Genomic DNA, 15,662 nt, shown 5'->3' with positions numbered 1-15,662 from the left:
ATTTGTGGACAGAAAGAGGACTGTGCTTTTCTTAACACCGGATTTAGCACAAATTTGATTTTTCTGCTTCCACTGTTGTAACACTTTTTTTTAACGTCCCAACGGCTTTCGGCGAGAGACTTTCCAGATTGATTCATGTGAAGAACTCATTTCAGAGTGAGACACAGATCAATCTGGCGTGAGCCAGGTCAGCTGACACGATACCGATACCGGGCCGATATCGGTGCATCTCAATTTAAAACCATTCACATTTTGATGCTGATGTGAACTTGTAAATTAATCATTTATAATAATTTGCTTCCAATTGGCTCCATTCCAGAATTTTGAACATTCTGATTACAACATTTTAAAGGGTCTATTTATGTATTTATTTTGTAAAATTCCAGTCGTTTGCATCTCGTCTTCTGAACTCGGGGTGGCAAGCTCCTGACATGGTGCAGGGACTACTCGGGTGCACTCAGCTTCACCCTGGATCTGTGTGTCTTAAAAAAAACTCTCCAACTACCGGTAAGAGTTTTATCACATGTAAATCACCCCTGGTAACCACACTACCGCACTGTGGGAACATCCAGAGTCTGTCAGGGCTGACGCTAACCACCTGTGGCCTGCCCCTCGCTCGCCTTTCAACCGGCTTTTCCCGGGCGCAGAAAGCATCATCCATCTTAGTGACAAGCTCAAATTGTGAAAAATACCTGTTGGTGACAAAGAGGCGTCGGAGAAGCCAGGAGAGCTGAATGCAGGTGGCCGACAGCCCAGTCACCTGCCCGGGCGCCGCTCATGCCCAAGCAGCCGCCTCGCTAAAGACCGCGTGCGCTCTGTCTGATCTTGGTGACTCACGATGATGTAACGGACGCCTGACACACAGACACCTGCCAATACTGCCATTAGGCTTGGCTCATATTCACCGTGCCCGCCGAGCCGCAAACACAACCTGACAAGGGTGCCACCGGCTGGGCTTTGAACACCGTACGGAGAATGGTGCGGAGAATTGTACAGAGATTTCAGGGGGTGAAATGTAAGGTAAATGGAATGGCAGTTTGAACGGTGGGCGATAGTTTAAGTCCTCTCTGAGAGCAACAAAATACTCTGTCTTATTATATATGCTGAAGCTGTAGTTTAGACCTCAATAAACATGTGCTGAAATGCATGGGATTCTTGTAGTAGTTTAGCAGTACAAAAATCGCACTTATATTATATATTTGGTCAAAATTGTTCCACTCCACAGGGAAGATATGAATATGTGTTTGTAAAACTCCTTCTTTTCGTTACCTGTTTAAACCCTTCTGCTGCTGCCTTGATGGTCCCTAAAATGTTTCATCTCGTGTACGGCCTAAACACTCTTTTAACCAGGGAACAGGGCTATTTAAGCAGAATATTGTCCATTTTTACTTAATGTTTTTGAACGATATCGATGTCCAAAATTTTCCATATTGATTCTTGACAATATAAAATGTATTAGAACAAAATCAAATATTTATTTCTCACCATCTTTTAAAATCTGAATCTATTCCAAGTATTCCCTGGTAAGTGCTTGGTCCCTGTAACTCTGGTTAGGAAAATAAGAATGACTTTTTTCAAATCTATTTTTATTAATTCAAATATTTATGAATGACAAATATGTTATAAAATAATAATAATAAAATAGATACATATATATTGCCAATATATATTGAACAATTTCCAATGTTTTTTTCAATAATATAAAATTTTAACTTTTTGAATAGTAGTTCTAAAAACCTATTTGCAAACGGTGTTGTGTTGGACATTAGTTTGTTGTAATCTCTCATTCTTCCAGGAGTGAGCCAACAAAATAAGTCGAGTTTGGTCTTTTACTAAACATTCCGCATATTTAATTTAAACATAAATAAATAAGTCATGCATGGTTTGTGTACCTGTTTTCCCTGTGTTCTTCATGGACGTCTTGTTGGACGACTCAGCACTGAAGCCCTCCAGCGTCAGCTCCTGATACTCCACGGACACTTTGGCCTCCTGATCCACGATGTTGATCGGCGACTGGTTCCTCTCTCTGCATTCTGGGTACGCCCCGGCCCACCCTTCGTCCGGCCCGTACACGCCTGCAAACACCACAACAACAACACATAACAAACGGTCAGAAGTGCGCGGGAGGTCACGGGCGCCCGCTGACATTTCGAAACCATCTCGTGTGTCTTCTTCGCAAACCGGCTGACGGCGAACTGTGCCAAGTCATCGGAATTCCAATTAAAGCGCACTCGCGGAATAAACAGCACGGGGCCCGGCCGCAGCCAAGCACTTCCATTCATGTGGCAAATAGAGATTTCAAATGTCATTACGGTGACGCGGCGGCTCGTCCCGGCCGCCTTCTGCTGCATCATAAACCACGAGTCAGCGCTGTGTTGTCGCCGAGTATATTGGCTTCTATACGCTACGCTGCGGTTTTTAACTTTGTCCGGACGGATTCAGTGCAGTTGAGAAGGCAACGGAGCCACAAAGCAACTTAACTGAGACACAAGGATCTCCGGGAAGAGAAAGTCTGTCCTCTAAAGTACAGTGGTTCTCAAACTACACCTGCAGCAGACACCCAAACTGCAAAATGAACTTGACTCCTGTTACTTTACTGTATGACACATTCACACATTGGTTATTCTGTTACAAATGGATCCATGGCAAACCTAGCTCTCTTGAAAAACAGCTGAATTGAACAAAAAGCTTTAAAAATATGAGATAGAAATACCGTATTTTCCAGAGTACCAGTCAAAAAATACATAATAGAGAAGAAAAAAAGATATATAAGTTGCACTGGAGTATGAAATGCGGTGGCAAGTGTGAAAATAACAAATAATATCACATATAAGTCGCTCCGGAGTATAAGTATATAAGTATAAATATAAGTATAAGTCGCACCTCGGCCAAAACTATGAAAAAAGGTGCAACTTATAGTCCGGAAAATACAGTATTTATTTTAATCAATATAGCTATAATTTAAGTATTGAAAATGAAACTAACAAAAACAAATGAGCTTTATAAATGTTTGCAGGGTCTTTCTGTGCCACCTCTGAATGAGTTTATTACATTCAAATCCGGGACGAATAAGCAGAGTCTGTGGAGACGCACAGCCTTCGGTCACAGGTGCTGTCAGTCAAAAGCGTCCCAGCTGCTCTCAGAGACATCGGCTTAAGAGAAACCAGGTCTGTAAGTGTGTTTTTTTTAACTCTAATGTTGTCGTTTGAATGTGTGAATGTTGTTTCTTGTACCTGCCAGGGACTCGAGATGGAGGGACTCGAGATGGAAAGTACCCAAAGGGCTCATTCTGCCATTGCATGTTCAGGATATGATACACTGTCTCTTTAAATACATAAAACTGCATCCTGTAATACTAGCAAATGGCAAAACATGTCAAATAAGGATGAATGATTTAGAAAGGAACAATGTATGTATATTCAAAAATGTTCACTGTATTTTCCGGAGTATAAGTCGCACCAGCCAAAAAATGCATAATAGAGAAGAAAAAACATATATTAGTCGCACTGGAGTGTTACTATTGTTATTATTATATAGTTCAAGAGGTTTTTTATAAGTTATCTGTTTTTTACTATTTACTTCTGTACCTACTTTGTGTTGCAACCCTAGAATTTCCCCATTGTGGGACAAATAAAGGCTTATCTTATCTTTTCTTATCTTAAAAATAACAAATAATATCACATATAAGTCGGTCCGAAGTATAAGTACAAGTACATAAGTATAAATATAAGTATAAGTCACACCCCGGCCAAAACTATGAAAAAAGGTGCGACTTATAGTCCAGAAAATACGGCATATGCTATTCCACCAAATTTACTTTCCTTATAATTAAAGATTACAGTGTTGAAATGTCACTTTGGGAAACCATAGCATACTCTTCGCATTGGAGTATGTTGTATACACGCTGTAGTAATCAGTAATATGATCGTGTTATCCAGCTACCCCGAGAAATCCAGTTATAATCTGAGTAGGCCGACCAACCAGGTTTGTTCAATGAAATGCGTCTCAATCAAGGCAGAATAGAAATACTTCTTGCCACTTAGTTAATGGCACCAATAAGTGTATTTTACCATCACTCTGATTGTCACTTCTGAAAGTAGTGATAGATGAGATGCACTTTATTGTTTGAGGATCTCACCAGTGCCACTCATCAAATATAATTAGCAGTTGTAGACATTAGGTTCATTGTGCTTACGTGAACCATTTACTCATTTTGTTAATATTTTATTTCCGGCAGCAGCCAGCTTCCCCCGCTGAGCCTGTGCGCCGCCGTGAGTCACCGGGAGACAGACTTTGCAGAGCCATTATCAGTTTGAGGGAGATAATGAAATGCAAATACTTTGAGAATACCTTCCTTCCCTCAAAGGCATTTCTGCTATTGGCATTTAAACACAGAGAGATCCAGGAATAGCGACGCGAAAGAGAAATGAAATCCCTCCTCACCTGCGCTCGCTTGGCCACAGTTGAAGAAAATAAGGGGACGTCGCCACAGTCATTTAGAACGTTAGAATGTTTAGAGCGAAGAAGGCCAACGCTCTTTAGATGTGAGGAAAGTACTACCAAAAATACAGTTTCACCAATATTTTGCACTAATGAAGCCTGGAAGACCTAACTCCACCAATGTACGTCAAGGCCACCTGCTCTCCAGCTCAACCAACGCACCCAGTCCGCCCTGTCCGTCTGTGAGAGCTCAGATCTTTCCTTCACCGCGGAACTCCTCCAGGTTTCTACTTTTTCCCATGGAGGTTTTTGTAGTTTTTCCTGGCCGAGAAGGAGGGTCTAAGGACAGAAGGAGAGTCTAAGGACAGAAAGAGGGTCTAAGGACAGAAGGAGGGTCTAAGGACAGAAAGAGGGTCTAAGGACAGAAGGAGGGTCTAAGGACAGAAAGAGGGTCTAAGGACAGAAGGAGGGTCTAAGGACAGAAAGAGGGTCTAAGGACAGAAAGAGGGTCTAAGGACAGAAGGAGGGTCTAAGGACAGAAGGAGGGTCTAAGGACAGAAGGAGGGTCTAAGGACACAAGGAGGGTCTAAGGACAGAAAGAGGGTCTAAGGACAGAAGGAGGGTCTAAGGACAGAAGGAGGGTCTAAGGACAGAAAGAGGGTCTAAGGACAGAAGGAGGGTCTAAGGACAGGGGATTCCCGGGACATCGCCCCTCACACCTGCTCCCCATCTTCAATCAACGCAGCCAAGTTACTCCTCCCCGTGGCAAGTCGCACCTCTGCTCCCAATCAGCGCACAGCCGGCCCGATATTAACCCTCACCCAGTTGGCTCGGCCGCATCAGGCCGTACTGCGACCCACCACCTCCCCTCCTCCTCCTCTGCATCCCTCTTATCCTAATCATCTACCCTCTCACCATATCTACCACCACCAGTCTCCAGGCCCGGGGGGGAGGACGTCTAATACAAATAGATTATGGAGTGCCCATGATCGCAATGTCTTCCGCCGGGGTCTGAGCGCCAAATAACCCACATAATAAAGCTTGCTAAACAGTCTCTCTAGGGTGAAATACTATGCACCTACAATGGCGGTGATACAAGTTTTTCCAGATAAAATGTCAATATTCTTGGTGCATTACAGAGTGTAGACAGTGTCGGGAAGAATACGCTTGCACTCACTGTAAGAACTGCTGCTTTCTTTTTTTCTCCCAAACTCAGGCTAATTTGAAGCCTAATTTTCAAATAAATACTATAATCATAGATAAAATACCTGGATGATTTTAGAAAAGTACCTGCTGCTGTTATTGAGGCCACTAAAAATGATGTGACATTGTTGCTGATAATGTATTTATTTATTTTATTACATTTTACACTGCCTTTGTCACGATCCTGAAAAATTGATTTTGATGCTAAGGAAAAAACTTTGTACAAACGTTGATGCCGCGATAAAACATTTTGGGGCTTATTGTAGGTTATAGTGAACTCTTGTATCCTACTGTCTACTGCTATCACCATTTTAAACAATACATTAACATTTTCAGCACAGAATTGATTACCGTATTTTCCGGACTATAAGTTGCAACTGAGTATAAGTCGCACCAGCCAAAAAAGGCATAATAGAGAAGAAAAAAACAGATATAAGTCGCACTGGAGTATAAGTTGCATTTTTAAGGGAAATTTATTTGATAAAATCCAGGACCAAGAACAGACATTTCATCTTGAAATGCAGTTTAAAATAATAACAGATTAGAGAACATGGTGAATAGGTGTACGTATGCTAACGACAACAAACTGTGGTAAGTGTTTGGTATGTTAACGTAACATATTAACAGTTATTCAGATAACTATAGCATAAAGAACATGCTAACAAGTTTACCAAAGCATCAGTTTTACCCCAAATCACTAAATCCATTGAATTCTTCTTCCTCTGTGTCACTTCTAAACAACTCCACAAACTCCGGTGGTAGAGGAAGTGCAGATTCTTCTTCTGTGTCGCTTAGAGCCTAGAGCGCCCTCTTGTGGTTGTCAGTGTGAAAATAATGAATAATATCACATATAAGTCGCACCTCGGCCAAAACCATGAAAAAAATACGGTAAACGTCACCATGAGCTCACCAAGATCGTGTAGTAGCGATACATTCTCAAATAAGAATCGAGTTCAGTTTCTGGTCAAGTATGGATTAATATCTGGGTCTATTGATTATGTGAACGCCTTATGATGTTCTAGTATTTCACGGGCTCAATCTGCCAGTCACGCAGCAGAGCCACGCCTCCACAGAGCCACACCTCCACAGAGACCATCATTACTCTTGGTTATGCCTCAATAACAGCCATTGCGCTGCTGATGTGTAGATAGAGACGTGCGGACCCTCGGGGCCCCGGCTCCTGCGTTCCACTAGAGCTGGAAGTGCTTACAAACATGACGTTGTTTTCAAATCCAATTCTATTTAGTCTGGAAATCAAATCTAGGAACAACTTGAGAAGATGCAGCCTCCAGAGGACTTTATTTAGAGATAAACAAAGGCTGGGCGTCGGCGGGGGTCGGGCCAGGCAGTTTGTTTGGAGAAGAGCTGAATAAATGCATGAATGCCACTGCTCAAATCCTACGCACTTTCACTCTCTTTGGATAGAGTTTCTCCCTAAACCGTCAAAACTGAAGTAACAACCCATAATGTCATAACCGTGATCTTGTGATATTACATTATGGAGTCGCACAATAAAGTCTAAGAGCTCTCACAATATATGCAATAAGTGCAAAAATGTATTGTTTTGTTTGTTTGCGCGCTAAAAAAAGCAGAGGAGATTACATAGACAAGAGTACTGGAAATACTTGGTACTCAAGTAACAAATACATGTACTACAGTAAGTAAAAGTATACATATTAGTCTTTAAAACAAACACGATTAATTAAAGCATTTACAATTGAATCAAGTCGTTTTAAACCATCATTTACATAATATTCTCTGTGCTATGGCTGTTTGTTAGTGGCAGAGCTCAGTGACTCCTCCGATTTTCAATGTAACTAATTACAATTACATGGCCAGGATTAGACTCAATTATTAGTGCCAGAACGTGTACAGAATCCAGATTGAAGAGTCAATATTATATTGTCATTGTCAAAGAAAAACAACACAATTACTTAGCGCTTCGAACACTGCATATTTTTTATCTACACAGAAAAATGTACATTTACTCAAATAATTTACTCAGTTACTCTCCACCCCGGCTTTATAGCGCAGCCAAAATGAAGAAGAAACTGTGCTGGAATACCCAAACAAGAACTCATTCATATTGACTTAATATAAATGCATTATATCGGGCTATTTCTTCTCCAATATCAAATAAAGTATAAATGTCACAGACCATCTGACTTCCTGAAGCATCATATTTCCATTTCGCCTGTCAACAAAACCTGATCCGAGTTGTGTCTGCGAGCCCCACCTCCACAGTTCCACACGCCCATAGCTCTAAACTCAGGCCTTAATTGAAAGCAATCCCGGGCTCCTGGGCACTAAAATGAATTTGTGTCTGATTACTCATGCCCTGGCGCGTTGTGAGGGCCGGGTAATGTCTATTTCATTGAATTAGATGGCATCCTGTTCTCCTTCCTCTCCTCTGAATCCCCGTCCTTGCCTGGGGGGGGCAGCTATCAATTGAGTTGGTCTGGGTTCTGCGCGGGGTTAGCATTACCTATGGATCCAGACGGCCACGGCTGGGCAGCAAATGCACTGGGGCGATTAGTCACTGACTTAATACAGCTAATTTGTGCTGAAAGCGGCGATGGAGAGTGCAGAGTGCAGCGCTTGGAAAATGGAGCCCTGCTTGAGTGGTAGAGCTCTCACCTCACTCTCACACCTGGCTAATGGCTGAGGAGCGGGCCGAACACCCCTCTGCACACCGCCAACAATATCCTGTCATCACTGAAACCATTTTACAGTTCATTCAATATTTTGGTTCGGATAAAGGACATTTACCACGCCACGTCCTGTCATAATGGGCCTCGGAGAGTGGCTTAGATCATGTTCTTCTGCTTAGTGGTAAAACTGGAAAACACATTTAATGACAAAGAAGGGTTTGATGTGGACCGTGACGACCTGTGGATCCCAGCTGGAAGCTCACAAATACACACCTCGTCACCCTTGACATCAGTCAAATGGACAAATGATTGGAGTAGCCTTCCTCCGACAATAAAAGAATGTCCAATACAGCCACTCTCAAACTGCCCTGTAGATACAGAAAAACACTTTGAACTCGAAGTCTGTGTTGCCTTGTGTTTGTAACTGTCTGCGTTACCTGCCTCGGGACAACAAATGAACATGCTACACTGCTATACTTTGGCATATTTGGATACTGTAGTTACAGGGGTTTAAATATATACATTCATATATACATCCATGCATAGAAAATAGAAATAAGAAATTATGAATACATTTGAATTTCCCCTCTAATCGAGTTAGTATCGAATAATACAATTATTTATGTATATGAGCTGATAAATGACGAAGCCTATTCATCTGTTTCCGTAACGTGACTTATTTGTTGTCGCCGCCATTTTGAAGACGCCACCGCACGCCGCTGCCGCTCTCCGCTGTTGGATAGTCATGAAAAACAACTCTTTTGATAGAAAATGAAGCAAATGAGGTCTTCGGGGATGTGTTTTGAGGCTTTTTATTGGCACAGCCCACAGTGAACGTGCGGCGTAGAGTAACAGGAACACGAGGGACTGTATAGGTCGCGTTCACGTGACACGACATCTTAGAATCCCTCAAGATTCAAATCGAACTGGAGGCAGGTCTGAATTCTATGTTAGAATTTGCTGTTTGGCTGTCATATTGCAGATTTGTCGACCAGATTGATGGTAAAATATCTGTAATTACTGGGCTTATCCACATAAAACAAAACATCATCTCTGTCAGTGCAAATAAACAAAAGTGAAATAAACAATGCCATAATTCACCCCAACAATGTGATTATTGTCAGTAGAAATAACTTTAAAATATTAATGTTACAAACAAATAATGACACGGTTAAAAATTGGGGATTTCATTGGTCAATTCATGTTTTACTGCTACTTCTACTTCTTCCAAAAACAGTAAACATCCCATAGTCACACAGGCCCCACCCACCATCTGAGCTCATCAAATCAACATTTCGTCTTTCATCCAGTCATTGCAGACACAAGAGAGTTCCGGTAACTATTTAAGTACTATGTAAAGCCCAGTACTTCCGTGTTGACCTAAAATGACCGTTCACCACCAGCGCCTCGTCGTGCGCCTCATGCACAGTGTCGTATCAGTGGCTTTCTCCTGCCGCTGACCTGGCTGTCCCTCCTCTCCAGGTGAGGCTCTGACCGCTCTGGCCGCCGTGGAGAGTCGGGGCAGAGATTACGGCTAATACTGGCCTCGCTGGACGGACGGCGGCTCAAATCCGGGCCAACTCCCGGCTGCATTGATTCCTGCCACTTCCACGTTAATCCTGATGGGATCGCAAGCAGAGGAAAACCATCTCCGGTGCCAAATGAAGACGGAAACAGCGGCCGGCTCGTGGCGATTCTCATTATTTCCACGCTTGAAGAGACCTTTTCTGACGTGAGCGCATAATTGCAGGCGATGGACATATGGCAAAAGCCTATTCCACTTTCTTTTTTTCCTGGACAGAGCTAGAGTTGCCTTGAAAGCCCTTCCTCTCTGTTGCAACGCTTGTCCTCCAGCTCATTAGCCGCGCCTTGATTTGATTGTTATTCTCAAGTTTGTCAGATTTTTCCTGGCTGCAAATTTCTCCCCAAGGTGTGTTTGCCTTTGTGCAAAAAATAGCATTTGTCTTTGGAGACTCATATTCCATAATTGCAGTCTTATGGCGGCTCCTTCTCTGCCATAGTTTCAGTTGTTTATGCTGTAAATTGGAGCATCGGCGGGCTTGTGAGTGAGGAGTGGGTGAGGTCGACGGTACGGCAGCTGCCTCAGAAATTCCTCTTAATTGATTGAAAAGCCTCAAACTCTCTCAAAGGTCAAAAGAGACATCCAGGTGTATTAACAAAGTAAATAATTGACGGAGACAAGGAGCGGGCGCTTCCCCCTGAGACTTACTGACAATGCGCCCTCACCGGAGCAGCAGGAGCTCTCCACCGCTCTCTGTTTACCTGGACACGCTCTGGGCACAACATCTGAGGCTGGACCCGGCTCCCGGCTTTGGCACACACGTAATGACAGCAATGTTCAAACGAGTGCGACTTTACTTCTTGAAATCTCTTTTTGGAGAAAGAAATAGCTGTAAAAGAATGTTTTATTGTAAAAAAAAAAGTCTGGTGAAATATATCTGGTATTTTTCACACTTAAAAGCCTTTAATTTTCTCAAAAAACGACAGTGCTTCTTATAATCCAACCTTATATATGGATGAATTCTGGTTGTGCTTACTGACCGCGAAGCAATTTTGTGTGGTACTTGTTTTGTTTCGCTTAATGCACCTTATATATGAAAAATTATGGAAAATTAGACCATTCATTGACAGTGCGCCTTATAATCCAGTGCGCCTTATAGTGCGGAAAATACAGTATTCCTGCCATAATAGAGTGAAATAATCTGAAAGTTGCCTGTAAGTAAAGCCAAACTTGGGTTCAAGAGAGCAATTTTTTGTTTCAGATGAAGAGTAAGGAATGTACTACAGCAAGTACTGTAATATTGATACTGATACCGATGCGCTTTGAATTCAGACGATTCGAGCTCCACTTGAACTGCTCTCAAACTAAGATACAGGAGATCCTGCAGATCAACAAAGATATATAAACACGGATTTAAAAAATGAATTACAGTTTGAAAAAACAATTCTTGAACTCATTTTTGGTATCAATGTTTTTTTTTGCACGAGATTCAATCATTTCTGATACTTTGTCAGTATCACTTCACCCATCACTACTACAGAAATAACCAATAAACTAAAAAAGGAATTACATTTTTTTTCTATAGACCTGACAAATGTTGGCTTTTAAAAACTTTTACGTCAGAATGAACAGAATTTCTGCATTATCTCATATTTAATCTCAATAAAAATAAAAATGAAATACATTTAATATAACTTTCTACATAGGTTTGTGGTTTTTTATTGCTTTTTCAAAACAATGTCAATTTTTTGCTTGATCCCAGTTCCTTTTTGGTTAACGGCACATTAGAATTATATCTCTTTCAATACAAACACCCGCAATAAAAACCTGGGGATTTGGTTGAGTCTGTTATCTCAAATATCAGTCAGAATGAAGAAGTCACACTGAAGATCTCTGACATTTGGTGTGGATCAATGTTCATGTCTGGCCTGAGCTGACACCGGGGCCTTGAGTCTGAGAGCCTAAGCCTCTCAGCGCGGAGGGTGTCATTGTGATGCGGATGCACGGCTGGAATAGGGTGACATTTGAGCGCCAAGTGAAATGGAGAGGAGAGAACAGAATAACAGAGTGGACGCCTCCGAGCTGAACGTGTCATTCATGTGGGGGGCCGCTCTGGGCCCCCCCAGTGAGAGGACGAGTGTGCACGTCATTTAACACTGCACACTCTTACCCGTCCATACAGAGACAAGGAAATCACATAAGTCACATCTGAGCTACTCTCTACATTAGTTACTCTTATCATTGTGTATAATGAGCACAGTCATAGTCCATATAATGTACTGTACATAAGCACAGTCATAGTCCATATAATGTACTGTACATAAGCACAGTCATAGTCCATATAATGTACTGTACAAAAGCACAGTCATAGTCCATATAATGTACTGTACATAAGCACAGCCATAGTCCATATAATGCACTGTACATAAGCACAGCCATAGTCCATATAATGCACTGTACATAAGCACAGCCATAGTCCATATAATGTACTGTACATAAGCACAGTCATAGTCCATATAATGTACTGTACATAAGCACAGTCATAGTCCATATAATGTACTGTACAAAAGCACAGTCATAGTCCATATAATGTACTGTACATAAGCACAGTCATAGTCCATATAATGTACTGTACATAAGCACAGCCATAGTCCATATAATGCACTGTACATAAGCACAGCCATAGTCCATATAATGCACTGTACATAAGCACAGCCATAGTCCATATAATGTACTGTACATAAGCACAGTCATAGTCCATATAATTTCACATGCAATGGTATTTATTTATTTATTTTTATCTTTATTATTTTCCCCCTCCATCCCTTGTTGGGAAATGGGAGGTTTTGTCTATAGGAGTTTTTGTTTATACGAGATCTTTTACTGAGAGTGTTTTTCAAACTTACTGTACTGTACAACCGCAGTCACAGTGCATATAATAACATAGTCTGTGTAGTTTATTCTCTTGCTGTTCTTGAATTGTGTGTTGCATCACTGGAATTTCCCCAATGTGGGAAAATAAAGCTTTTCTTCTTACGTAAAAGCCACTGTTATATAAATGTATTGCAGTCCAGCTTGTTTTTTCTTTTCTTTTCTTCTTTGCAACATAAAATCGTGTCTGTGTAAATGACAAAGAGAATAAAATGTTCTCATGGATTATGTGTTTCAAGACACAATTGTGAAAATGTGATAGTTTAAGGTTAAGGTATGTCACCAAAGAGTTTTTTGGGGGGATAGGAAGACTGAAACAAATGTGAGCGGAGGAGAGAGCAGACAGCCCTGAATAATAGAGGGTTTTTGAGAAGGTGCATTAGGTTTTATGAACAAGGTTACCTTCAGTCATCCCATTACCTACATTAGAACAGGCCTGAATCCATTAGGACTCATTAGTACACCCTAACTCTATAAAGGCATACTGTGTATGACACTGTAGTAAAAAGCAGTCTGTTGCCAGCAGGTTAAATACAGAATGTGAGGGTTTGGACCCTGCAGCAACGCTTCAGAGGAACTGGAGCTTCTCTAGAAAGAGCGACGCAATCAAAGGCCTCACTGCCACTCATGTGGATCTGTCACTACAATAATATCTACAGGAGATGTCATTGCTTTAGCTAAAATTATCCATACTGTAGCATTAAACATACATTCTTACAGTGTCTCCACAGATCTGATCTTTAACTTAGCCTTGTGGCAATAGATGAGTTTAATGCCATATATTGGACATAGCATTTCCAGTTTGGTGCACAGTTAAACAGTCTGTTCTAATGGCTGGAATTGATATGTCACAAGAGGATTGGTTGAATTTTTTTTATTTTTTTTTACAGGAAATGTGACCTGCACTGTATAAAAAAAAGTATAGTTTGCAAATGGAACAAGTCAAGAAAAAAAACCATAGGTGAATTGTAACAGATAAGCGAACACATTTGTATTCAGTGACAAAAACTTAATAGGAAATGAAATTCATAACAGATTGTTTCAGCCACATTAAAAAGCAATTCAGGAAGTCTTCAGAGCTAATTGCTTTAACACGTTCTGAGTTGTGTGATAAATGTAATGCACTAAAGATTAAAATATGCATAATTTTCTTTATCCTATACTCCAAAATTAAATTCCAAATGTATTCAGCTAATCGGAAATTGAGACACACAATCCAATCTTTCACCGTTTTAATTGAATAGTGTTAATCAGAGTGCAATTAATATTCATGAATGTATCATGTGGAATCAGGCTGTTAATAAATATAATGTGTGATCTGCCCTGTGCAGCAATTAATTGTGTTAACTGTCTGTCAGTGTTCCTTAAAATGGCTGCCTCATTATCTCCATGGAGATGTAGCCTGACACGCAGTGCGGCCAATCACACACTTTCATCATGAGTGGATAGTGGAATATGTCTACAATTAGCGTGTTTGATTCCCCATCCCCCTGAGAGAAAACAACAGCAAACCTCATCCAACACTTACTCACACCTTCATCCAAAACATAGTCATCCTCCAGTGCCACAGAAGAAGAAGAAGAAGAAGAAGAAGAAGAAGAAGAAGAAGAAGAAGAAGAAGAAGAAGAAGAAGAAGAAGAAGAAGAAGAAGAAGAAGAAGAAGAAGAAGAAGAAGAAGAAGAAGAAGAAGAAGAAGAAGAAGAAGAAGAAGAAGAAGAAGAAGAAGAAGAAGAAGAAGAAGAAGAAGAAGAAGAAGAAGAAGAAGAAACCAATCTATGAGCATGCAATTGTTCAGAAGTCTGCAAAATCATGGCACTGTTGGTTTAGGAGCCCATAAAGTACAAGGTTGGCAGCTTGAATCCAATTAATTTGTTTTGTGTCCCTGGGCAAGACATGTCTCTAACCTAGTACTTTTCATACACAGTCTTATGTAAAGGTTTTGGTTCCACTTCCTACTGTGAAACAACCATGTAATGTTGACAATATGACATTATTTGAATGTTGTTGTTGTTGTTTTTTTGTTCCTAATTTTTGTGGTCTATTGTTTGAAAATACCACAATGGATTGCCCTGCATTAACTTGAAATGATAAATTAGCTATTACAATTACTATTAATTGAGTTGTAGTTTCTCAAAATATGTTATTACTTATATTTGTATGACCACTTTTTACACTACAACTGGACTGTATTTTTTTTAGTTGGTAAAAGTACTCCAATCACATGTCAAGCCATTCGTTTAAATATAACTTCTACCATGCAATACCATGGATATATGGACTTGATCAGGCACGGCCCCCTCTGTCCTGAAGCCAGTTTCATTGGTGGCCATTCTGCGGTACTGCACTACAGGGCACAAATATTTGCTCAGCCCTTTAGAGCGGGGGTATTTTTTGTTGAAACCAAACTGAGTTTAGCTGACAGGGTACCTACAGTTTTCACAAAGCTTCTACCCATCATTTGACAGGACAGTTGAAAGGAGACGGAGAGACATTCGGGTAAATGATTGAGGCCGAAACACCCATAACCTCTGTGCCACCAGCCAAGCGCGTAAGAATTGTTTTAATCCTCAAAGCCCCAAAGAGTTAGCTTTGTGAGATATCTTGCTATATAAGCTCAGCTCCAGTAAGCACAGGCCATCAAAACCAACATGACCACCATCTTCCAGATCTTACACTTCAATACATATGACCACAAACACTTCCATCTTCCATGCATATGACCACAAACACTTCCATCTTCCATGCATATGACCACAAACACTTCCATCTTCCATACATATGACCACAAACACTTCCATCTTCCATGCATATGACCACAAACACTTCCATCTTCCATACATGTGACCACAAACACTTCCATCTTCCATGCATATGACCACAAACACTTCCATCTTCCATGCATATGACCACAAACA

The 15,662-nt window shown here is 41.0% G+C and overlaps 1 protein-coding gene across 1 annotated transcript in view; it reads right to left on the bottom strand.

Annotated features, from left to right (window-relative positions):
• Nucleotides 1-15,662, bottom strand: part of LOC140366282 (receptor-type tyrosine-protein phosphatase gamma-like) — a 366,422-nt gene that overhangs the window by 110,278 nt on the left and 240,482 nt on the right. The window contains 1 exon segment of the mRNA XM_072452947.1: nucleotides 1,893-2,075. Coding sequence (XP_072309048.1) covers nucleotides 1,893-2,075 — 183 coding nt within the window.

The sequence above is a fragment of the Eucyclogobius newberryi genome, unplaced genomic scaffold (genome assembly GCF_026437365.1).
Source record: "Eucyclogobius newberryi isolate DKJ021-1_F unplaced genomic scaffold, fEucNew1.0.hap1 SCAF_19, whole genome shotgun sequence".
NCBI lineage: Eukaryota > Metazoa > Chordata > Actinopteri > Gobiiformes > Gobiidae > Eucyclogobius > Eucyclogobius newberryi.
Note: the sequence above shows the minus strand (reverse complement) of the source record. Positions and strands in the feature narration are given on the sequence as shown.